We start from the raw sequence: 25,782 nt of genomic DNA on the forward strand, positions 1-25,782 counted from the left end.
AAAAAATGTTTTGATCAAAGTGTTACCTGAACTTAAAACTTTTAGTTGTCCCAAACTTTGCTCCAACTTGAGAAAACTTAGGCTTCAACTTAAAGTTTTCTGAAGTTGGAGCTAAGTTTGGGACAACTAAAAGTTTTAAATTCAGGTAATACTTTGATCGAAAAGTTGAGTAAATTTAAAAAGTCTGTGGAACCAGTTACTTCATAATAATTGGTTTAAACAACTAGATAACATTTCTACAGTGATACCTCCTTTTCCCGTCCTGCTCCTCCTCCACCTCACCCCCAACCCTTATAGGTCCTGGGAAACCTCTTGGGTTGCTCAAAAATAAACAACAGTTTGGCAATAGAATGGTGCTTCAAAGATCTGTCTGTTGGAGACTAATGATGCTCTTTAGACTGATACTGTTCCATAGAAGGTTCCTTAAGGTCCAACTACACACAGTACAGAAAGTCAGTGTGTGTGTGTGTGTGTGTGTGTGTGTGTGTGCGGAAGTGTGTGTGTGTGTGTTTGAGTGTGTGTGTGTGCGTGTGTGTGTGTGTGTGTGTGTGTGTGTGTGCGGAAGTGTGTTGGGTGTGACAGTGTGTGTGTGTCGGAGTGTGGTCAGGTAGCTGACATGTGGCCAGGCCTCAGTGCCGTGTGGTGCAGGTCCAGCAGACAGGGCATCAGTGCAACAAGGCTTTGTGTACAAAGTGTGTGTGTGTGTGTTTGAGTGTGTGTGTGTGTGTGTGTGTGAGTGACAGGGCAACAGGGCTTTGTGTACAGATGATGTCTACCACCATTACAGGGAAGGAGGCTTGTTATGGTGTCATAGTGACTCTGTCCAAACAGACACAAACAACCTACTGACTGACTAGAACCACGTTGAGTTATACACAAAGACTAAGGGCTAGATTCAATCCGACCTCCCCTTTACGGCCATGCACCTTTTTAAGGTAATGTTTCCGCGTTTCGCGAGACCATATTCACGGTAAACACTGCATATGTCGGCTAAGTCGAAAACGACCTTTAAATGTCAATCTCGCTGTAACGCCGATATTCCGCGGTCCGGATTGAATCGAGGCCCAAGGCTGAAAACAAAGCAGAGATGAATCACACAGGCTAACAACCCAACAAAGCTTTCCCTCTCAGACAGATCACAGCGGTGGTCAAACTGATGGGAGTGAGACTATGCAGTACAATACAAACTTTATAGTATTTTCCTGAAAATCCATCCAACCCCAAGTGAAAGTTACTTTGAGGACACCAGAAACCTCTTAAACCCATCTCTCAGCTGTTCTGAACAGCTTCCCCATGTTCTACTGCCTTCTGACGCATTTTAGGCGCATTTTTAGGTGGTTTCAATTAGCATACCTCCTCCCAAATGTTGTAGAACCTGGAGCAGGGGTAGAGGAAATGCCAGCAGTTAAAGGGGCAATCTGCAGTTGCTACATCCATTTTTTGACTGTATAGCCTCAAAACATGGTTAAAACTATAATTTAATATCATGGATCCTCAGTCCTTGTATCCATAGCTCCGTCTATACATTTGAGATTGGTAAAATTTCTCCAGCCCAATCCCTCAGCTTTTTACTGAAATAGTGACGGGCAGTACGCTTTGTTATTGTTTAAAGTGCAGATTGCCCCTTAAAGCATGGCGTCACACAGAGCACAAAGGCTTGTAGTGTGTGTCTCATTCTGAGAAATTGTTTGTTGTGCACTTTTCAGTCCAGAGGTAGGCATAGGTAACCACCCTTAGCCTAATGACCCTGAGCCCACAACAAAGAGAGCGCTGTTGTGTTTGCAGTTTGCACGGTCAGTCCAGTGTGTGTGTGTGTGTGTGTGTGTGTACATGTGTGGATGCCTAGCAGGTGTGGAATATAACATAGTTTGATAGTTTGGCAGGGGGAACAGTTAGTGCATTATTCTCAGGGGGGTCCAGGCAGTCAGCTTAAAAGGCTGTTGTTCGGCTGAAAGGGCTTTAAAAGGCTGTTGGTCGGCTAAAAGGGCTTTAAAAGGCTGTTGGTCGGCTGAAAGGGCTTTAAAAGGCTGTTGGTCGGCTAAAAGGGCTTTAAAAGGCTGTTGGTCGGCTGAAAGGGCTTTAAAAGGCTGTTGGTCGGCTAAAAGGGCTTCAAATGGGTTTTGCTGCTATTAATGAAAGTTGAAGAATTGGAGAGTTCCGTTTTCTGTGCACACAGCAAATAGTCCCACACCAATTTAAGACACCATTATCTGACCTATTGGATTGTTGCTGTCAACTCAATCCACAGTCTCATCATAAATCTGAAAACAAAAAGAGATCCATGTATTAGGAAAACTGTGTGTGTGTGTGTATACATGCATTTCCATGTTTCATATTTGCTCCCTCACTGAAGTGGTGTTTAATTTCAGCATTTTCTGTTTGTTTTGTGGCATGAGTTTGCTTAGAGATTACAGAGAGTGTTGGACGGAACAGTCTGCCAAGCAATGTGCTGGCAGTATGAGAGAGAGAGAGAGAGAGAGAGAGAGAGAGAGAGAGAGAGAGAGAGAGAGAGAGAGAGAGAGAGAGAGAGAGAGAGAGAGAGAGAGAGAGAGAGAGAGAGAGAGAGAGAGAGAGAGAGAGAGAGAGAGAGAGAGAGAGAGAGAGAGAGAGAGAGAGAGAGAGAGAGAGAGAGAGAGAGAGAGAGAGAGAGAGAGAGAGAGAGACCGAGAGAGAGCTGGGAAAGATGAACCTGATTTCATGATGTGCATGATGAAACGATTGGTAAGCCATGTTCCTTTGACTCAAATGGTCCTCTCAGGTCTTCTAACTAACTCCTTAGAAAACAATCGAATCTGGGCCGTAGAATAGTGTTGATCCAGCGATGCCACATCTTCATTTGGAATAGAATAGAATCACGTCATTTCACCAAAAAATAAATCTATTTAATGACGTTAAATCAACGGGGAAAACTTCAGATTTTTTTCACACAACTTTGAACCAAAATCCAAAACATGGTTCAAGTTTTTGTTGCTTTCATGCTGAATTCATGTTAGTTGACAACTCAATAAAATGTAAATCAAAACTAGATATTGAACTGATGTCTGTGCCCAGAAGGGATATGTCATAGACACTTTGTTCAGTACACATCAACATGTTTCTAGGCCAGTGTTTTAATGAGACATATTTAGGTGCCAACAATATCTAACTGCTAGCGCCTTTCATTGATAGATGTACTTGATGAAAAGATGTTGACTTCTGTCTGACCTCTGACCTCTGACTTTCCTTCACTACAGCTGTGGGAGACCGTACATAAAGCTGAGCCATGGGGAGGGATCCATGGACAAAGGGGACAGGATACATCGGACAGGTACAACCGTCCTCTGACTAAGCTTCTCTTCTCTGCCAGTGCTACCTTTCCCTTCCACACCACTACCGTTCTCTAACTATTGAGCCAAGCCAAGCCGTACTCACACCCTCTTCTGTCCACCGGTTTTGCACACCTTCGTCTACCGATTAGCTTCACATCTCTTCCAGTGCTACCTTTCCTCCCACATCATTGAGCCAAGCTGGCCTGTACTGGCGCTGTCCTGGTCATGCATCCACCACAGGAGCTAGGGCTAGCTGCTAGAGAGGACCATGATTGTCCCAGAGTGGATTTTATACGGTGTGTGCTGTGTAGCAGTGCTGAATGCTTTGCAGCAGTGTTTAATGCTTTGTAGCAGTGTTTAATGCTTTGTAGCAGTGCTGAATGCTTTGTAGCAGTGCTGAATGCTTTGTAGCAGTGCTGAATGCTTTGTAGCAGTGTTTAATGCTTTGTAGCAGTGTTGAATGCTTTGTAGCAGTGTTGAATGCTTTGTAGCAGTGCTGAAGGCTTTGCAGCAGTGCTGGAGGCTTTGCAGCAGTGTTGAAGGCTTTGTAGCAGTGTTGAAGGCTTTGCAGCAGTGCTGAAGGCTTTGCAGCAGTGTTGAAGGCTTTGTAGCAGTGTTGAAGGCTTTGTAGCAGTGTTGAAGGCTTTGTAGCAGTGTTGAAGGCTTTGCAGCAGTGTTGAATGCTTTGCAGCAGTGTTGAAGGCTTTGTAGCAGTGTGGAATGCTTTGCAGCAGTGTTGAATGCTTTGCAGCAGTGCTGAAGGCTTTGCAGCAGTGTTGAATGCTTTGCAGCAGTGCTGAATGCTTTGCTGCAGTGCTGAATGCTTTGCAGCAGTGCTGAAGGCTTTGCAGCAGTGTTGAATGCTTTGTAGCAGTGCTGAATGCTGTGCAGCAGTGCTGAAGGCTTTGCAGCAGTGTTGAAGGCTTTGCAGCAGTGTTGAAGGCTTTGCAGCAGTGCTGAATGCTTTGTAGCAGTGCTGAATGCTTTGCAGCAGTGCTGAATGCTTTGCAGCAGTGTTGAAGGCTTTGTAGCAGTGCTGAATGCTTTGTAGCAGTGCTGAATGCTTTGTAGCAGTGCTGAATGCTTGTAGCAGTGCTGAATGCTTTGTAGCAGTATTGAATGCTTTGTAGCAGTGTTGAATGCTTTGTAGCAGTGCTGAATGCTTTGTAGCAGTGTTGAATGCTTTGTAGCAGTGTTGAAGGCTTTGTAGCAGTGTTGAAGGCTTTGTAGCAGTGTTGAAGGCTTTGTAGTAGTGTTGAATTATTTGCAGCAGTGCTGAATGCTTTGTAGCAGTGCTGAATGCTGTGTAGCAGTGCTGAAGGCTTTGTAGCAGTGCTGAATGCTTTGTAGCAGTGTTGAAGGCTTTGTAGCAGTGCTGAATTATTTGTAGTAGTGTTGAATTATTTGCAGCAGTGCTGAATGCTTTGTGGGAATCCCATCTCCATGGTGAGACAATGACCATAGGAGTTATTTGGGAAGACAGCACTAGCAGATCTGATACCAGGCTGATCTTGCCTCACAATAGAGAGGTGTGATTTGTTTTGCAGTAGTGTTGAACCCCCAATCCATAAGACTCCTGAACAGCTAATCAAATGGCTACCCAGACATATTGCTACCCCCCCCACCCCCTATTTTACGCTGCTGCTACTCTCTGTTTATTATCTATGCATAATCACTTTAACTCTACCTTCATGTACATATTAACTCAGTTACCTCGACTAACCTGTGTTAGTATGTACCGGTACCCTCTGTATATAGCCTCCCTACTGTTATTTTATTTTACTGCTGCTCTTTAATTATTTGTTATTTTTCTATTTTTCTTATTTTTTTATTTTTACTTATAAATGTTTTACTTAACACATATTTTTCTTAAAACTGCATTGTTGGTTAAGGGCTTGTAAGTAAGCATTTCACTGTAAGGTCTACACCTGTTGTATTCGGCGCGTGTGACAAATACAATTTGATTTGATTTGATTTGAAGGTGTTGACCATTACAGTAACGCTCTCTCTGTACCCAAATCAGAGGATCAGGTGGTGGCATCGTCAGACTACGACGGCACCCACGAGGCCAACCACAGCGACAGCAGCGACGTAGCGGCGACAGAGGAGGGGGACGCAGAGGGGGGCAAAAACACCCCCCAAAACCTGATCATGCTGCCTCCAGAGGTGAGAAACAGCCGCAGCAACCGTAGAGGTAGCTCTAGTTTCCTGTTTCACAGCTCTAAGTCTTTTGCCTTTTAGGTCAAGGGGTATTCAACTCTGACCCTACGAGGTCCGGAATAACTGCTGGTTTTCTGTTCTACCTGATCATTAATTGCACCCACCTGGTGTCCCAGTTGTTAATCAGTCCACGATTAGAGGGGAACAATGATCAAATACAGTGGAACTGGCTGTCTAGATTTTGATTTTTCGGGTTATTATTGGCTTACTTTGTTCAACCTCATCAGGCAGAGGTACAACCACCAACATAACACGTCCAGTGGTCCTCAGAGTGTTCAGTGCACAGATTGGCACCACCAGCCATCTATGTTGTTTTATGATCTACAGTAGAGAGACATAACATTTTGTAAGACATTTAATAAGACAATATAAAGGTTCATAAAGATATTATAAAAGGCTTATAACGTGTCTATGGCCTCCGCAGGAAAAGCCCCAGCTGGCCCCGGAGCCGTTAGTGATGGAGGACTTGGAGCCCCTGATGGGCCAGCTCAACAACTGGAACTTCCCCATCTTCAGCTTGGTGGAGAAGACCCAGGGCAAATGTGGCCGCATCCTCAGCCAGGTGAGACCAGCTACTGTACAGCCTAGTCAGGTGAGCTGTACCCAGGTGAGGACAGGTTAGAATAGTTCATCTTCAGCCAGGGCAAAGGTGGACACATCCTCAACCAGGTGAGAGAAACAACCAATCAGACAGGCTGATGGTCAACCATCTACCAGCCCATTGGCCTGTCACTGTGTCAATCGATGAGTGTCTGTCAGGTGAGAATCCGATTGGTTGTTTGAGACAGAAGCGGTAACCTCGAGGTTAGAGAATTGGACGGTAACTGGAGGGTTGCCGGTTCGAACGCCCGAGCTTCCTGCGGGGAAATCTACCCTTAGGGTTTCAGGGGCGCTGCTCTGCTGCAGCCCCTGTGTTGCTCCCAGCCTGTGATGTGTTGTGTGTCAGGTTGGGTACTATCACAGAAAACATTTTGAATATCCGTACAATTTAAGAAAGTATTGATACGTCTATGAGAATGAGGCCGTCTCTAAACCCATAGACCATTCAGAGTGTCAATCAAAGAGTCTGTCTGACAGGTGAGAATTTGATTGGTCGTGTGAGCTCTCTGACTCTCTGTGTTTTGTTTCAGGTCTCTCACAGGCTATTTGAAGACACAGGCCTATTTGAGACCTTCAAGATCCCGGTCCAAGAATTCATGAACTACTTCCATGCTCTGGAGAATGGCTACAGAGACATACCATGTAAGAACCCACCTTACCTAAATTACCCTGCTCTCTTAATAGGGCCGGTTTTGCAGACACAGATTAAGCAAAGTATTGAACCAAAAAAGCATATTCAATGGAAAATCACAGTTGAGAGTACATTTTAGTCCAGGACTAGACCTAATCTGTGCCCGGGATATTGGCCCTTAATGTTTTGTGTATGTTTTGTTTATTATATTGAAGTTGAGTTAAAAGTATAATATCAGCAGTAAACCACAAGAGGGCGATGTTACACCATATTTCTTTCCACTCTCCATTCACACAAGTTTACGGTACTGTCTCTCCATTCATTTTTACCCCACACTAGAAACATAAACAGTGTGCCCTAGTGGATATTATCACTACTGAAATGTCTCATATTCTCTCCCTTTCACTCTCTAGTCTTGGTAAATATATTGAATTGCACCAATAAAGGTTGTTTTTTAAGTCAATCAATCAATCAATCCAGATCACAACAGAATCCATGCTACAGACGTGCTCCATGCAGTCTGGTACCTCACCACCCAGGCCGTGCCAGGTCTGCCCAGCCTCGTCACCGACCATTGCTCTGCAAGCGACTCAGGTGGGTACCAGGGTTTAATTGAATGCAGGCTGAATTTTATCATAATGACACTTCTTGCTCTTGCTTGATTTGACATCAGGAGATTGAAAAGCATTATTTATTGAGAACTAGAATTTCGACATGTTTGGGACTGTATTAGAAGACGACCAACAGTTTTTTTTTCTCAATAAAATGCTGTTTTGAACGTAACATCATTATGTTAGTTATGGTTGTCAACTTGAGGAAGATCGAGATTTTATACAAATCGAAGAGACTTAAGAGTCAAGTATATTTATTAACAAATTGCTATATCAAGACGCTTAATAGAATTTGTAACAATCAGATTAACTTTTGCCATTCATTTAACCAAGCCTATACCTCCACCTCTCATTACTCTTTGTAAGTCATCTCATTAAGAACAACACATTGGAATGTTTGTTACAGTTACATCAATGGTCTCAGACTGGGGGCTCAGCTTCTGCCTGCGTCCCAAATGCCCCCAAATGGCACCCTATTCCCTATATAGTGCACTACTTTTGACCAAGGCCCAGGGCTCTAGTCAAAACTAGTGCACTTTAAAGGGAATAGGGTGCCATTTGGGACGCCGTCTCTGTGTACCAAATACTATTTGAAGTTTAGCGATGCATGAGCGGGCATGAAATTGCAACCAGATTAAAGTTCTCCCAACCCCTGATTTTCATAACCTAATTTATATGCCTTAGTGCACCAACTCTTTGATCCGAGCATAAGTGGATTTAGAGGTTGAGATTTTGGGGCCTTTGAGGGTGCTGGCTGGTACACTTTTCACCCTACTGAGCCAAACCGTGCTGAGCTGTACTGCACTGGCCTGGTTACGCATTCACCATAGTGTCTGGAAATGTGCTGGAAAGGACAATGTGAAAAGAAACTACCTGAACCGTTGCAGTGTGGTTCAGGTTGGAACAATGGTGTGAATCAGAATGCTACTCACACTCCGCTCCTCTCTCTCTCTCTCTCTCTCTCTCTCCCTATCTCTCGCTCTCTTTCCCCTCGGCTCTCCCAGACTCTGACAGCGGCATCACACACAGTCACATGGGCTACCTGGTGTCGAAGACCTACAGTGTGTCGGAGGACGGGTATGGCTGCCTGTCGGGGCTCATCCCCGCCCTGGAGCTCATGGCGCTGTACGTGGCAGCAGCCATGCATGACTACGACCACCCTGGGAGGACCAACGCCTTCCTGGTGGCCACAAGCGCACCACAGGTACTCCTCCTCTCTGTCAAAGCCCTTCAGGCTCCTCAAGTGAACAACAAAACCCTCAGAGTCATACGTTGAACTGTTGTCTGCAGGGAGAGCAGATATTTTATTTCAGGGATAAGGAAAGTAGTGGTACAACACTGAAAATAACTTGGATTGCTGTTGTTATGTGTTGTGGAACAGCATGGGCAGTCCTCTGACCAGGTTAGAATTTAGTTAAATGTGTCTGGTTACCACCTCAGCACTAATTCTCTCGCACCCTATCTTCCCCTCTCCAGGCAGTGTTGTATAACGACAGGTCGGTGCTCGAGAACCACCACGCTGCCTCGGCCTGGAACCTGTTCATGTCCCGTCCAGAGTATAACTTCCTGGTCAACCTGGACCACGTGGAGTTCAAACGCTTACGCTTTCTGGTCATAGAGGCCATCCTTGCCACCGACCTCAAGAAACACTTTGACTTCCTGGCAGAGTTCAATGCCAAGGTAAAACCAATTTCAATCAATTCATTAATTAAAACGAATAATCTTTGGAGTGTTCACAGACCGTAAACCTGTGTTTTTGATTTGAGTCTAAGATCTCTTCAGCTATGTTACATACATACACATTACATACATGTTGTATGTGAGAGTTCTGCTGCCTACCCCTGGTTTTTGTGGTGCAGGTTTGCACTGCAGATTCAACGAGCCCTCATTACAGCTCACTCTCTGTCCACGTTGGTCTGTTACACTATCGCAATAGCATGGAGTCAAACCTAAGTGTTCTAGAAAATCAGTTAGATGTTGTTTTAAAAGGCTTTTGAGGAACAGTATCCAGTGTGCCAGTACATTTCTGGACCTTAAATATCCTCATCATATTCTCATTACATCTCTTAACTAACCCATAAGAATAGAAGGCTCTAACCCGCAGCTTTTCAGGAAATCCTATTTGCAGTCTGTATTCTGCAGCTAACATTGATGGGGACTGAGCCTTTCCACTGTGCTGTACTAAAGCCTTTCCACTGTGCTGTACTAAAGCCTTTCCACTGTGCTGTACTAAAGCCTTTCCACTGTGCTGCACTAAAGCCTTTCCACTGTGCTGTACTAAAGCCTTTCCACTGTGCTGTACTAAAGCCTTTCCACTGTGCTGTACTAAAGCCTTTCCACTGTTCTGTACTAAAGCCTTTCCACTGTGCTGCACTAAAGCCTTTCCACTGTGCTGTACTAAAGCCTTTCCACTGTGCTGTACTAAAGCCTTTCCACTGTGCTGTACTAAAGCCTTTCCACTGTGCTGTACTAAAGCCTTTCCACTGTGCTGTACTAAAGCCTTTCCACTGTGCTGTACTAAAGCCTTTCCACTGTGCTGTACTAAAGCCTTTCCACTGTGCTGTACTAAAGCCTTTCCACTGTGCTGTACTAAAGCCTTTCCACTGTGCTGTACTAAAGCCTTTCCACTGTGCTGTACTAAAGCTGGTGATAGTTAGGCACTGCCAGTTATACAACGGATTGCTGGCCTGCCACTAACGCCAGCAGTGTTATGCCCATTCAGTGTGTGTGTGTGTGTGTGTGTGTGTGTGTGTGTGTGTGTGTGTGTGTGTGTGTGTGTGTGTGTGTGTGTGTGTGTGTGTGTGTGTGTAACCTAGAGGTTATTGAGTTAGCATGATAAGAAGCTAACAGGAGTCTTTTCTGTTCTCCTGGGTCTCCAACACTCATTAGGCCTACCTAGACATAACCAATACATTCAAAAAAGAAAAGGGTTTTGGAGAAGATAATTAATCAACTTAATTGTTCATTTTAAAAGGTCAAAATCATTTAGGCAATTTCACAGCACAGAACAGATACACTACTGTTCAAAAGTTTGGGGTCAATTGGAAATGTCCTTGTTTTCGAAAGAAAAGCAATTTTTTTGTCCATTAAAATAACATTAAATTGATCAGAAATACAGTGTAGACATTGTTAATGTTGTAAATGGCTATTGTAGCTGGAAACTGCAAATGTTTAATGGAATATCTACATAGGCGTACAGAGGCCCATTATCAGTAACCATCAGTCCAGAGTTCCAATGGCACGTTATGTTTGCTAATCCAAGTTTTTTATTTTAAAAGGCTAATTGATCATTAGAAAACCCTTTTCGCAATTCTGTTAGCACAGCTGAAAACTGTTGTGCTGATTAAAGAGGCAATAAAACTGGCCTTCTTGAGACTAGTTAAGTATCTGGAGCATCAGCAATTGTGGGTTCGATTACAGGCTCAAAATGGCCAGAAACAAATAACTTTCTTCTGAAACTCGTCAGTCTATTCTTGTTCTGAGAAATTAAGGCTATTCTATGCGAGAAATTGCCAAGAAACTGAAGATCTCGTACAACGCTGTGTACTACTCCCTTCACAGAACAGCGCAAACTGGCTCTAACCAGAATAGAAAGAGGAGTGGGAGGCCCCGGTGCACAACTGAGCAAAAGGACAAATACATTAGAATGTCTAGTTTGAGAAACAGGCGCCTCACAGGTCCTCAACTGGCAGCATTAAATCGTACCCGCAAAACACCAGTCTCAACGTCAACAGTGAAGAGGCGACTCCGGGATGCTGACCTTCTAGGCAGAGTTGCAAAGAGAAAGCCATATCTCAGACTGCCCATCTTAATCTTTTCTTTTTATTGGCCAGTCTGAGATATGGCTTCTTGTTTCTCAAACTAGACACTAATGTATAATGGGCCTCTGTACGCCTATGTAAATATTCCATAAAAAATCAGCAGTTTCCAGCTACAATAGCCATTTACAACATTAACAATGTCTACACTGTATTTCTGATCAATTTGATGTTATTTTAATGGACAAAACATTTGCTTTTCTTTCAAAAACAAGGACATTTCTAAGTGACCCCAAACTTTTTAATGGTTGTGTAGTTCCCGTGTAGCTCAGTTGGTAGAGCATGGCGCTTGCCAGGGTTGTGAGTTCGATTCCCACGGGGGGGCCAGTATGAAAATGTATGTACTCTGGATAAGACCGTCTGCTAAATGACTAAAATGTAGTGTACATATTGAAAGGTGGGGATTAAAGGCAGAGTCCAAAATAGGGAACGTTGGAGCCATGTAATTCTTAATCAGGAATTCAATTTCAATTTTACATTCTTCGTTAAATGACAACTGATTTACCATGTTATTGAACTGCGTGTATATCTTTTTTTTCAGATGTGTGATAGATTCAAGGTATTGTACGTCCCCTGCTGGTACCATATAAGTTCACAAAGCATTTTATAAAGCAACATATTTTGTCTCTGTCTGTTACTATAGGTAGGTGATGACGTCACAAGGGGTATTGATTGGTCCAATGAGAACGACAGACTGCTGGTGTGTCAGATGTGCATCAAGCTAGCTGACATCAACGGCCCACTGAAACACAAGGACCTGCACCTACAGTGGACCAAGGGCATCGTCGATGAGTTCTATGAACAGGTCAGATTCTCTCTCTATCTCACACACACAGAAACACAAGGACCTGCATCTACAGTGGATTGAGGGCATCGCCCAATGAGTTCTATGAACAGGTGAGATCCAAATCAAACTCTAGCCCCTACACCCTAGCCCCTACACCCTAGCCCCTACTCCTTAGCACCTAAACTTTAGCCCCTACACCCTATCCCCTACACCCTAGCCCCTACACCCTAGCCCCTACACCCTAGTCCCTACACCCCAGCACCTACACCCTAGCCCCTACACCCTAGCCCCTACACCCTAGCCCCTACACCCTAGCCCCTACACCCTAGCCCCTACACTCTAGCCCCTACACTCTAGCCCCTACACCCTAGCCCCTACACCCTAGCCCCTACACCCTAGCCCCTACACCCTAGCCCCTACACTCTAGCCCCTACACCCTAGCCCCTACACCCTAGCCCCTACACCCTAGCCCCTACTCCTTAGCACCTAAACTTTAGCCCCTATCCCCTACACCCTAGCCCCTACACCCTAGCCCCTACACTCTAGCCCCTATACCCTATCCCCTACACCCTAGCCCCTACACCCTAGCCCCTACACTATAGCCCCTACACTCTAGCCCCTACACCCTAGCCCCTACACCCTAGCCCCTACTCCTTAGCACCTAAACTTTAGCCCCTACACCCTATCCCCTACACCCTAGCCCCTACACCCTAGCCCCTATACCCTAGCCCCTACACCCTAGTCCCTACACCCTAGCCCCTACACCCTAGCCCCTACACTCTAGCCCCTACACTCTAGCCCCTACACCCTAGCCCCTACACTCTAGCCCCTACACCCTAGCCCCTACACCCTAGCCCCTACACTCTAGCCCCTACACTCTAGCCCCTACACCCTAGCCCCTACACCCTAGCCCCTACACCCTAGCCCTTACACCCTAGCCCCTACTCCTTAGCACCTAAACTTTAGCCCCTACACCCTATCCCGTACACCCTAGCCCCTACACCCTAGCCCCTACACTCTAGCCCCTATACCCTAGCCCCTTCACCCTAGCCCCTACACTAGCCCCTACACCCTAGCCCCTACACTCTAGCCCCTACACTCTAGCCCCTATACCCTAGCCCCTACACCCTAGCCCCTACACTCTAGCCCGTACACCCTAGCCCCTACACCCTAGCCCTTACACCCTAGCCCCTTCACCCTACCCCATACACTCTAACCCCTACACCCTAGCCCTTACACCCTAGCCCCTACATTCTAGCCTCTACACCCTAGCCCTTACACCCTAGCCCCTTCACCCTACCCCATGCACCCTAGACCCTAAACCCTAGCCCATGCAGATCTGAAACACACACTGAGTGTACAAAGCATTAGGAACACCTGCTCTTTCCATGACATAGACTGACCAGGTGAATCCAGGTGAAAGCTATGATCCCTTATTGATGTCACTTGTTAAATCCACTTCAATCAGTGTAGATGACGGGGAGGAGACAGGTTAAAGAAGGATTTTTAATATCAACTCAATATTAGGAATGTGTTCATAATGTTTTGTACACTCTGTGTATGTAAGGAGCAGGTATGAACAGGTGAAATTAATAGTCAGTGTGTGTGTGTGTTTTTTCCTTCCAGTTTCTCATTTTCAGGTCACACACATACACACTCACACACTCACACATACACACACACATACACACACACATACACATGTGGGAGTAAAATATGTGACGTGCTTTCAATCCCGAGGCGATGGTTTGGATTCACCATGATAGCACACGTGACACATATGACACCCATAGACAATCAGATTCTATTTATTTATGTATGTTCAAACTGCGTGATGACTTCATGTGTGTTCTGTGTGACAGGAGGACATACAGTGGGGGAAAAAAGTATTTAGTCAGCCACCAATTGTGCAAGTTCTCCCACTTAAAAAGATGAGAGAGGCCTGTAAATGACAAAATGAGAAAATAAAATCCAGAAAATCACATTGTAGGATTTTTAATGAATTTATTTGCAAATTATGGTGGAAAATAAGTATTTGGTCACCTACAAACAAGCAAGATTTCTGGCTCTCACAGACCTGTAACTTCTTCTTTAAGAGGCTCCTCTGTCCTCCACTCGTTACCTGTATTAATGGCACCTGTTTGAACTTGTTATCAGTATAAAAGACACCTGTCCACAACCTCAAACAGTCACACTCCAAACTCCACTATGGCCAAGACCAAAGAGCTGTCAAAGGACACCAGAAACAAAATTGCAGACCTGCACCAGGCTGGGAAGACTGAATCTGCAATAGGTAAGCAGCTTGGTTTGAAGAAATCAACTGTGGGAGCAATTATTAGGAAATGGAAGACATACAAGACCACTGATAATCTCCCTCGATCTGGGGCTCCACGCAAGATCTCACCCCGTGGGGTCAAAATGATCAACAGAACGGTGAGCAAAAATCCCAGAACCACACGGGGGGACCTAGTGAATGACCTGCAGAGAGCTGGGACCAAATTAACAAAGCCTACCATCAGTAACACACTACGCCGCCAGGGACTCAAATCCTGCAGTGCCAGACGTGTCCCCCTGCTTAAGCCAGTACATGTCCAGGCCCGTCTGAAGTTTGCTAGAGTGCATTTGGATGATCCAGAAGAGGATTGGGAGAATGTCGTATGGTCAGATGAAACCAAAATAGAACTTTTTGGTAAAAACTCAACTCGTCGTGTTTGGAGGACAAAGAATGCTGAGTTGCATCCAAAGAACACCATACCTACTGTGAAGCATGGGGGTGGAAACATCATGCTTTGGGGCTGTTTTTCTGCAAAGGGACCAGGACGACTGATCTGTGTAAAGGAAAGAATGAATGGGGCCATGTATCGTGAGATTTTGAGTGAAAACCTCCTTCCATCAGCAAGGGCATTGAAGATGAAACGTGGCTGGGTCTTTCAGCATGACAATGATCCCAAACACACCGCCCGGGCAACGAAGGAGTGGCTTCGTAAGAAGCATTTCAAGGTCCTGGAGTGGCCTAGCCAGTCTCCAGATCTCAACCCCATAGAAAATCTTTGGAGGGAGTTGAAAGTCCGTGTTGCCCAGCGACAGCCCCAAAACATCACTGCTCTAGAGGAGATCTGCATGGAGGAATGGGCCAAAATACCAGCAACAGTGTGTGAAAACCTTGTGAAGACTTACAGAAAACGTTTGACCTGTGTCATTGCCAACAAAGGGTATATAACAAAGTATTGAGAAACTTTTGTTATTGACCAAATACTTATTTTCCACCATAATTTGCAAATAAATTCATAAAAAATCCTACTATGTGATTTTCTGGATTTTTTTTCTCATTTTGTCTGTCATAGTTGACGTGTACCTATGATGAAAATTACAGGCCTCTCTCATCTTTTTAAGTGGGAGAACATGCACAATTGGTGGCTGACTAAATACTTTTTTTCCCCACTGTATGACGACATATGACATATGTTGCACGACTGAAATTCTCTGATAAGGAATATGCATCAGTTCTTCTGCCATGGCCAATCACTTTTATGACAATTATTTATATTTACGGCAATAGGAAATAGGACACCAGATATGCCAAGCCTCCTTCATAGTGTAGAAGAACAGTGTGTACTCCAGAAGCCTTCAGTGACAATGACCCCAATGATGGATAGGATTGAATATGGTGATGATGACGCTGTTGGGTTGCCAGGCAACCGGCTCTCCCATTCAGGTGGAGGAGCAGCAGTGATTACACAGACAGGCAGGCAGGCAGGCAGGCAGGCAGGCAGGCAGACAGACAGGCAGGCAGGCAGGCAGGCAGGCAGGCAGGCAGGCAGGCAGGCAGGCAGACAGACAGACAGGCAGGCAGGCAGACATGCAGGCAGGCAGGCAGACAGACAGACAGACAGACAGACAGACAGACAGACAGACAGACAGACAGACAGACAGACAGACAGACAGACAGACAGACAGGCCTTGGAGCCAATGTGTGGGGTGTTCTGTCGCAAGCCTGTGACACACACACACACACACACACACACACACATGCATGTCCACCACAGAAAATGTTTTCTTAGTATTCCAAATGTACAATTGAGAAAGAACCAGTGATGACTGACTACGTGGGTTGCTTGCTTCTTCCTCCATCTTCTAACTGCCATCCCAGTCACCTGCCCCACTGTCCACAGTACCTCTCAGTGACTACAACCAACAAGCCAGACAATCCTAGGGGGGGGGGGGGGGGGGGGGGGGGGGGGGGTGTTTGGGGTGCAGCAGGAGACTCTTGAGAGAGAAGGAAACAATCTAAACCCATGTAAATCCCATCTAATCACAGACCCCCCCCCCCCCCCCCCATTTTTCATACCTTTTTTTCCTCTTTGTGCCTTTAGATGAAAATAGCTCCTGCCTGGTGGATACATGAACACACTCTATAGTTTAGTACTCTGATGGCGTGGTTGCTGACACTCACAAGGCCTGTTTCCGTGGCAACCGGGAGACCTTGCTGTGTGGTTGTTGGCCATTTTCATCTGGTCCTAGACGGCACGCATTGCTCTGTAAAGTCCACAGTGTGTCACTGAGGAAGATGTGAGATGGACGAGCCTGTGTGTTGTGTAACTAGCATATTTATTTTCACATAATGTGAAACTGTGGAGATTTAAAATATTTGATTTATACGCCTATACTGTCTGGTGTTCACCCATAAAATTATTTTTTCATGCAATGTTTATAAAAAATATGTTCATTCAATAGAGGATTGCAATAGAAAAACAATAGTCCAAACCCTATGTCTCTACCATATATGGTTAAAAAATACAGACAATTTAATCCAGGCTCTGTCGCAGCCGGCCGCGACCGGGAGACCCATGGGGCGGTGCACAATTGGCCCAGCGTCGTCCAGGGTAGGGGAGGGAATGGCCGGCAGGGATGTAGCTCAGTTGATAGAGCATGGCGTTTGCAACGCCAGGGTTGTGGGTTCAATTCCCACGGGGGGCCAGTATAAAAAAAATATGTATTCACTAACTGTAAATCGCTCTGGATTAGAGCGTCTGCTAAATGACTAAAATGTAAATGTAAATGTAATAATTTAGCATTATTAGAGTGAATAGAATGTCATTATTGCCACGGTCAAAAAGTGGTCGCTGCTCAATAGAACTCTGTCACTGCTCCGAGGGCGAAACGGCGCTAACTTCGAACGTCAACTGACAAGCTAACAAGCAGCTTTGTGTGTGATAACACATGCTATTTCTAAATGAAATCCGCTTTGTACAAAATAAAATTGGGCTATATATTCATTTACAAAGCTAACAGACTGAATTTCAATATCTAACTTCCCTGAAGGCAATGGGTGTGTTCGAGCGGTAAGCCTAACGAAGCCGACTGTAGACGAAGGTCGGCGAGTGAAGTCAGGGGAGGTGCATCTCTGATCGCCGAAAGTTGGACACTGTAGTGGTCTCAGATCAACATGGCAGTGTCAACATAGCTGCAATTGTTTATAAAAGTTTTTCTGTATAAATGTTGAAATAAACATTTCTATATCCCCATATCATACACTAACAAACTGAAAACATAACGTGTGTTAATTGGTTAATTAATTGGTTAGAGAGAGGTCTCAAATGTCACTTTCATTTGTATCCCCTTCAGCTTTAGAATCGCTGCAAAGTTCCTGTTTCAGTCACGTTTTCAAACCAAAACACCCTAATGATTGGTTGACAAAAGTGCCTCCCACAATGCAGGTGATGGTGAGGAGCAGCTGCAGCGACTTGAAGGCAACTTCATCAAAAGCTGCATGACCTTTGATCACATGATTTTTGTAAAGTTCATGCAGTTGACGTGTTGAAATTAGAAAATTTTTATAACCATAATTTTTACATTTTAGTCATTTAGCAGACGCTCTTATCCAGAGCGACTTACAGTTAGTGAGTGCATACATTTTCATAATGCAACACACTTTGAAAGGCGGTGACCAACGACTTGACAAACATGATCCGCTCGACACGCTCAAGTTTCATGGTGTATTTCGGAGTGTCCCCTTTAAATCACCATAGAAACAGCCCCTCTCAAGGTTGATTGACAGGGGTGAGAGGAATCAAAAGCCACGGATCTGGAGATAAACATGACGAAGGTATCGAGTTGATTTTGATTGGTCCAAAGCACGGAAACACCTCCAAATGTTACCAACTCCCAACACCAAAAAATAGAAGAGATACAACCAAGAGCAGCGGTCACAACAAATGAACGTTCTTATTTAAAGTAACTGCCCAGTATTTCCAGAGGTAATTAAGTATGTTATGAAGCAGATTTTCTGTGTTGGAAGGGTGTGGGCGTATTCTGGTCATTAAAAATATTGGTGATGATGACATTATGTTCTATGAGGAAATAGCAAGTCTTTTATATAAACAGTCTGTTTGAGAAAGGTTTTTTAAAGGTTTTTTTCTCCAATTTATGCTTTGGCCACAAATACTAGTAGTCAACATTATTTGGATATGAGTTAACAGAATATTAACTTTTAAAAGTAATATTTTCACTGGGCAGTTAATGTAATCAACACGGATAAAGATGCAGTAAGTCATGTCAGAAGCTAGCAGATACATTACTTACCAACAACAGCTGCAAATTCCAATAAAACTACATCACGCTTTGAAGTTCACTTTCTGTGATTTGTCTAACAACACTATCATGAATCTAGCAAATATGTTTTGTGGGTCAGAGTGCAGTTTTAATTTTTTTTTCATAGCACAATCTTTTGTTAGTACGTTTCTCACACTGGCTTTAGCCACGGAGCAGGGGGGTTGCCTAGCAACACATGCCTCGGAGGGAGACAATGTCTGCATTGCACGACAAATTCCTGTGATTTGTGAATCTGTTTGGACTGAACAGCTAGCGTGATTTCAGCTAATAGGGAGAATTATCTAACAAAATGACTACATTATGGCATATACTAATCATAAAATATTTACATATAATAGACATTTCGGGTACATTTGTGGACAAAATTCTTAATTACCCAACCTTTAAGTACAAGCATATGAAGGTTATAATATTGTAGAGGACAATGTAATTATTAATTGTATGTGATTCAAAATGACAGAAAACTACATTTAGACATTAATTTATTGGCATCCTCTTGAATGTATCCATATTTCGCTACATTCTAGAGCAGTGAGTGAATGCCTTATCGTGTGTAATCATCATTGATCACCCCACGTGACATGATGCTATCTGTAGCCTACAGATGTTAAATGTTTTTTTTAATCTCTTGACTATAGAACCAAAAAACCTCCTAGCAACCATTTGTTGCGAGACAATAAAGTCCTCTGATTCTAAAAAGTGAACGTGTCATCACCTCTTCCACAGGGTGACGAGGAGTCCAGCCAGGGCCTTCCCATCAGCCCTTTCATGGACCGCTCTGCTCCCCAGCTGGCTAAGCTCCAGGAGTCCTTCATCACCCACATCGTAGGACCGCTCTGTAACTCATACGACTCCGCAGCACTCATGCCTGGACGTTGGGTGGAACCTAACCCCGAGGAGGAGGAAGAGGAGGAGCACGAGGAGGAGGAGGAGGAGGATACGACAGAGGATGAAGATGGGTCGACTAGCTCGGAGGCATCGCGTAAGATTGTTACTCACATCTGTTTCCTTTACTTTACTTGGTGTAGTTGACAGGGACAATGCACATTAATGTGCCAGATTTAGGCAGAAAGCTCATTTATGTGAATCAATGCATGAAAAGACAAGTGTATATTTCTTTCAAAACCCTTCTGTAGAGAAAGAGAAAGCAGCTCCCAAGAAGAGGAGGAAAGTGTTCTGTCAGATCACCCAGCACCTGATGGACAACCACGAGATGTGGAAGAAGGTGATCGCAGAGGAAACCCCCAAGCAAAACAATGTAGCTGAGCCAATCCTATCCATCCACGAGGAGGAGGAGGAGCCAGGGAGCAGGGAGGATGTAGTGGAGGAGGAGGAGCCAGAAGAGGAAGGGGAGGGGCCAGAGGAGGAAGTAGATGAGGAGTGGCCAGCGCCCCCGCAGGACGAGTCTGAACCTGCAGAAGAAGAGGCGTCGCCAGAGTGAGGGCCTCAAATGCTCATGGTGAGTGCTATTCGGAATCCTTGGGATGTTGCTACCCTAAATCCTAACCTTAACCCCTACCCTAACCATAACCATAACCATAACCCTTACCTTAACCAATTTAAATGTCAACTTAAATGGGGTAGGGATGTCCCAAGGATCCCAGATAGCAAGAACCAAAGGCTCATGGGAATGAAACAAGGCAGCCATTGGCCCGAGCCAGAACGTGAAATTACTTTTTCTATCCTATTGACAAACAGACTGACTGTTTATTATTTTTTTGTTGCCAGCACATTCACTTAGACACAACACTGTAGAAGTTTGGGAAATTGTGCCTAATGAAAATGTAACAGAGGGTGGGGGATATTTACTTGTGTTTTACACATTTTATATATAAAAACAAAGAATGGTCAGGTTCAGAAAACTCAGTCATCCGTCCTCTTGAGGAACTGTCCATTATTACAATATCCTACAGGATCATATACTGTACGTAACTAACTGGTATAAGAGATCACGAAACATACAGACTCTTTTTGCTACCGTCAAGAGTGGATCAAGACTTGGTCATGAAGACCTCAAACCCATTGTGTAAACAACGGACTGCAGAGACTGCTGCCAATTTATATATAAGAAATATTTTCTAAATGCAATTATACTTAAACATCACATTCACCTGTACTCACGTGTGTTTTGTTTAGGGGGGTATTTTAAGTATTTTGTCTGGGTCTGATAAGTCTCAGTAATATGGTTTTATTTTTACTATGTGGATTGAGAAGGGAAAGATTAGACTGACCAGCTCCCTACAAATCTACATTTTCCAGCTTATTAATGTTATTTAATTGATTCCATATTGCATCTCACACCTATACTCTGTAGCACACAACAGCAAGCATGCCCTCTAGCCATCTTTTAGTTTTTACTGAAAAACCGAAACGGTCGGTGTAGCCCCCCCACTTTAAGGCCCCTCGATGATCTATGACATCAGCAGAACCATCCGCAGGTAACATTGCTCATGTGATGTACTCCACTGAGCAGAACATGCTGACTTCAGTCCAGGGTCTTAGATTTGACCAACGGCTTGGTTCAGAGGAGGTTGGAACACGCTAAAGGTCAAGAAAGGAGTCAGAAAAGGATACGTTAGGATACTGTAGCTCCTATGAGTGTTTCTCTAATACACTGAAAAAAACAGGCTGTCTGCTAATGATGTAGTCCCATGACTATAAGGCACATGATAAGTTCCTCAACCTAACTCAAAAGATGGTCCTCTGTAGCTCAGCTGGTAGAGCACGGCGCTTGTAACGCCAGGGTAGTGGGTTCGATCCCCGGGACCACCCATACACAAAAAATGTATGCACGCGTGACTGTAAGTCGCTTTGGATAAGAGCGTCTGCTAAGTGGGACATTATTATTATTATTATTATAAAGATAGGATTCTTCCGCTACTACCAGATCAACTGATTACGTAGAGTTATTTTATTTTGCCTTTATTTAACCAGGTAAGTCCTTGAGAACACATTCTCATTTACAACAATGACCTACAGATACACGGTAATACAGGAGCAAACACAAACACGCAGTATACAATCTCTAAGCCATACAAGGAGGAACCATTTACTGTGAGGTGATTTTTTTTTAGGGAGAGAGCAGAGTAGCACAAAATGATCCTAGCATTGACAGCCAGCCTGCATCCTAATTTATTTTTTTATTTCTTAGTCATTTTAGCAGACGCTCTTATCCAGAGCGACTCACAGTTAGTGAGTTCAGACATTTTCATACTAAATGACACCCTATTCCCTTTGTAGAGCGAGCAGAGCTCTGGTCAAAAGTAGTGCACTATACAGGGAATAGGGTGCCATTTGGGACGTACCCCACTTCTTGACGCACATTGCAATGTTCTAGGAAACGCATGGACATCTGCCAGCAGTCAGATGTATAGACTATAGAACTATAGAGGTATACAACTGGCTTTGAACTATGTAGGTATACAACTGGCTTTGAACTATGGAGGTATACAACTGGCTTTGAACTATAGAGGTATACAACTGGCTTTGAACTATAGAGGTATACAACTGGCTTTGAACTATAGAGGTATACAAATGGCTTTGAACTATAGAGGTATACAACTGGCTTTGAACTATGGAGGTATACAACTGGCTTTGAACTATAGAGGTATACAACTGGCTTTGAACTATAGAGGTATACAACTGGCTTTGAACTATAGAGGTATACAACTGGCTTTGAACTATGGAGGTATACAACTGGCTTTGAACTATGGAGGTATACAACTGGCTTTGAACTATAGAGGTATACAACTGGCTTTGAACTATAGAGGTATAGAACTGGCTTTGAACTATGGAGGTATACAACTGGCTTTGAACTATAGAGGTATACAACTGGCTTTGAACTATGGAGGTATACAACTGGCTTTGAACTATAGAGGTATACAACTGGCTTTGAACTATGGAGGTATACAACTGGCTTTGAACTATAGAGGTATACACATGGCTTTGAACTATAGAGGTATACAACTGGCTTTCCTCTCTGCCTGTGGCAATATTCTCATGTCCCCTCCTAATCCACCTCGCCCCTCTCCTTCTATTAGCCTTCTATTAACATGCGAACACACAATGTTCCCACCGTAAATAACAGTACACACAACAGCTCAATGACAAGGCTCTTCTCTGTGTACTGCTGCCAAACACTATACTATAAACACTGTGTATGCTTTAGTGGGCGACCTGGGTAAGGTGAATAGTAGCCTGTGCTTTAGGGGGCGACCTGGGTAAGGTGAATAGTAGCCTGTGCTTTAGGGGATGACCTGGGTAAGGTGAATAGTAGCCTGTGCTTTAGGGGGCGACCTGGGTAAGGTGAATAGTAGCCTGTGCTTTAGGGGATGACCTGGGTAAGGTGAATAGCAGCCTGTGCTTTAGGGGGCGACCTGGGTAAGGTGAATAGTAGCCTGTGCTTTTCGGGGCGACCTGGGTAAGGTGAATAGTAGCCTGTGCTTTAGGGGGCGACCTGGGTAAGGTGAATAGTAGCCTGTGCTTTTCGGGGCGACCTGGGTAAGGTGAATAGTAGCCTATGCTTTAGGGGGTGACCTGGGTAAGGTGAATAGTAGCCTGTGCTTCAGGGGGTGACCTGGGTAAGGTGAATAGTAGCCTGTGCTTAAGGGGGTGACCTGGGCAAGGTGTATAGTAGCCTGTGCTTTAGGGGATGACCTGGGTAAGGTGAATAGTAGCCTGTGCTTTAGGGGGCGACCTGGGTAAGGTGAATAGTAGCCTGTGCTTTAGGGGGTGACCTGGGTAAGGTGAATAGTAGCCTGTGCTTCTTGTACATTTTGGGTTCCTTCTCCTTTCATCCCAAATTTGACATCATTCTTTTACATGATCTTTCTCAATCAGGTTTTTATAATTCTTCCAATTGAAAATGGTAGATTATTGATATGATGACTTGTTTAGTGCGCTGCATAGATAGCATACTCTACAGTATATGGAAAAAGCTGTATAGTTGTATTGCTTATGAAAATGTTATGTATGCTATATAAAGCCTTTATAGGTTGTAAGTTGTAAGGGACCTTTTAAAATGTATTTTTGGATTGGAATCCAGGTTTATGTAGAGTTTAATCCACAGCCTTCCTGTAGCAAAATGCCCATGTTCAGATAGAAGGGACTTCCAATAACTTTCTAGTAACAGACACAAACATCGATCCATTCATGCTCCTCAGAGAAAAACGTCACACTGTATGCAACGCTTGGCTTCACCATAGATGCAGTAAAGAGGTCAATGGAATGCAGACCGTGGGGGACAGAAGGACGCTGGATTGGGGCACATTCAACAAATCTGATCCCACAAAGTGGATATTGGTCAAATTCGTCAGAATGTATTGTCACAGGCCCACAATGAGGTTACCAAAAGTCTGATTTGGATATCAAGTATTTGGTTGTTTTTGCTGCATAACGTTTAGAAGTTGTCCCTTTTCAGGATTAGAAAAAGTGACTGCTAAATGCTAACTCCCGTTTGTGTAAGCTGGTAGCATAGCTAGCATACAGAAATCGGTGGTGGTAGTCAATGTCGTTTTTAATTGTAATGCAGTTGATTGGTGATGATGACATGAACATGTTGACATCCATACAAGCATTATACTCCGATTTTTACCTCAACATCATGTTTAATATACACATATAAAGACTAGCCTAAATGCAGGCTAATTTTGCTTTGGGGTCAATGAGGAGATTCGGGATATTTCCCCCCTGGCATCTTTCCCCCGCGCGTTTCCATGGCATTTCCATTGTTTTGGTCGAATTCCACTGACCTCTTTACCATCTATCCTTTCTATACGCTCTTTATAAAGTTGAACTGAATGACACTGTGTGAGCAACACAGGTTACCATTTACATGATATGATTCTGCATCACATTTATCACACATAGCACAATATATGGTTTAAGTCTTTATCACACATAGCATAACATATGGTCTCAGTCATTTTCTGTGATATCAAATGATGCTGTTGCCACCACCTGTGAAATATGATATGTAATAGTCATTTATTTCAGAAAGTTCAAAAAGATTGGGAATGTTTTGTGAAATAATATTAGTTATGGTAGAGCCCCATGTGTTTATATGATCATGTTATTAATTTAATTGGACATTCTAATTCCTGATGCATGATGGTCCACAGAACGATTGTTTAACGTGTGTGTGTGTGTGTAATAACTTTCCCCTCTGATCTCTTGTCAGTATGGCCTGCCAATCGGATGGACGCACACAAAACTACGAGACATTAAACATGTAAAACTGTAGAGTTCAGTTTATTATTTTGAATAATGCGTCACATTTTGGCAACCTTGACACAGCTCATTTGGTTTTGCAATGGCACAGTGGTCACTGATCAGTCAATCTCCCTCCTATTTGTCCGACTGTCAGAGACTCCCACCTCACCTTTTGAGCGTAGCCTGGGAGCCAAGACTAGTTCCTAGTTCCTACCCCAATACCAAAATACCCATCTTTGAAAGTTCCAATGTGACATAGTACTCTTTTGTCTAAATTGATCTTTATTTGCCATAATTATTGGGGGGAAAAAACATGTATTATCCTTTACAATGAGAACCAAACAAGCTTTACAATCCTCTAAACTAGAAAATGAGACTTGTATTTTTATATACTGTAGTTGACACATGATGATGATTAAATGACTAATGGTTTTCTCTCGCCAGTACCTTGCACTTAACACATGTAGCAATACTTACACTTAATAAATAATACACAGTATTTGTTAAGTAAAACTTATTCATTTCCTTGCTGGTTGATGCTCAATTTTGTACAATATATATGCTGTACAGTAAAGAAATATTAAAACAAAACAAAAACTCTTTTAGATATACATTATTTATTTTTACCATTTTGTAATTTAGACACTATACTGTAGTTACTATATTGCCAGAATTACTGGAAGTGCCTATTGGTATTATGTGTATTATACAGTGAAATGTTTTGAGATCAGTAGAACTTGTCACAAGATGAACAATGTGGATGTTGTGATGTGAAATACATTGAATTACAATACTTTAATTTCTGTGATACTTGTGCCTCTGTGTATTTTTTCCTGCTTGAATATTCAAATATATACTGAACAAAAATATAAATGCTAACATGCAACAATTTCAAAGATTTTTTCTGTTACAGTTCAAATGAGGAATCAGTCAATTGAAATAAAATCATTAGGCCCTAATCTATTATTTTTACATGACTGGGAAT

The 25,782-nt window shown here is 43.6% G+C and overlaps 1 protein-coding gene across 1 annotated transcript in view; it reads left to right on the forward strand.

The window, feature by feature from the left end:
* LOC311134837 (cGMP-inhibited 3',5'-cyclic phosphodiesterase 3A-like) overlaps window positions 1–20,854 on the forward strand; it is a gene marked incomplete at its 5' end in the record, with an annotated part of 173,133 nt that extends 152,279 nt beyond the window's left edge. The window contains 10 exons of the mRNA XM_084168616.1: window positions 3,234–3,307; window positions 5,332–5,474; window positions 5,953–6,090; window positions 6,659–6,770; window positions 7,240–7,353; window positions 8,375–8,574; window positions 8,847–9,050; window positions 11,832–11,993; window positions 19,314–19,569; window positions 19,724–20,854. Coding sequence (XP_084024742.1) covers window positions 3,234–3,307; window positions 5,332–5,474; window positions 5,953–6,090; window positions 6,659–6,770; window positions 7,240–7,353; window positions 8,375–8,574; window positions 8,847–9,050; window positions 11,832–11,993; window positions 19,314–19,569; window positions 19,724–20,028 — 1,708 coding nt within the window. The 3' untranslated portion in view covers window positions 20,029–20,854. The remainder of the gene's footprint in view (window positions 1–3,233; window positions 3,308–5,331; window positions 5,475–5,952; window positions 6,091–6,658; window positions 6,771–7,239; window positions 7,354–8,374; window positions 8,575–8,846; window positions 9,051–11,831; window positions 11,994–19,313; window positions 19,570–19,723) is intronic.
* Window positions 20,855–25,782: the final 4,928 nt, after the last annotated feature.

Source organism: Coregonus lavaretus (genome assembly GCF_964263955.1).
Source record: "Coregonus lavaretus genome assembly, chromosome: 9".
Taxonomy (NCBI): Eukaryota; Metazoa; Chordata; class Actinopteri; order Salmoniformes; family Salmonidae; genus Coregonus; species Coregonus lavaretus.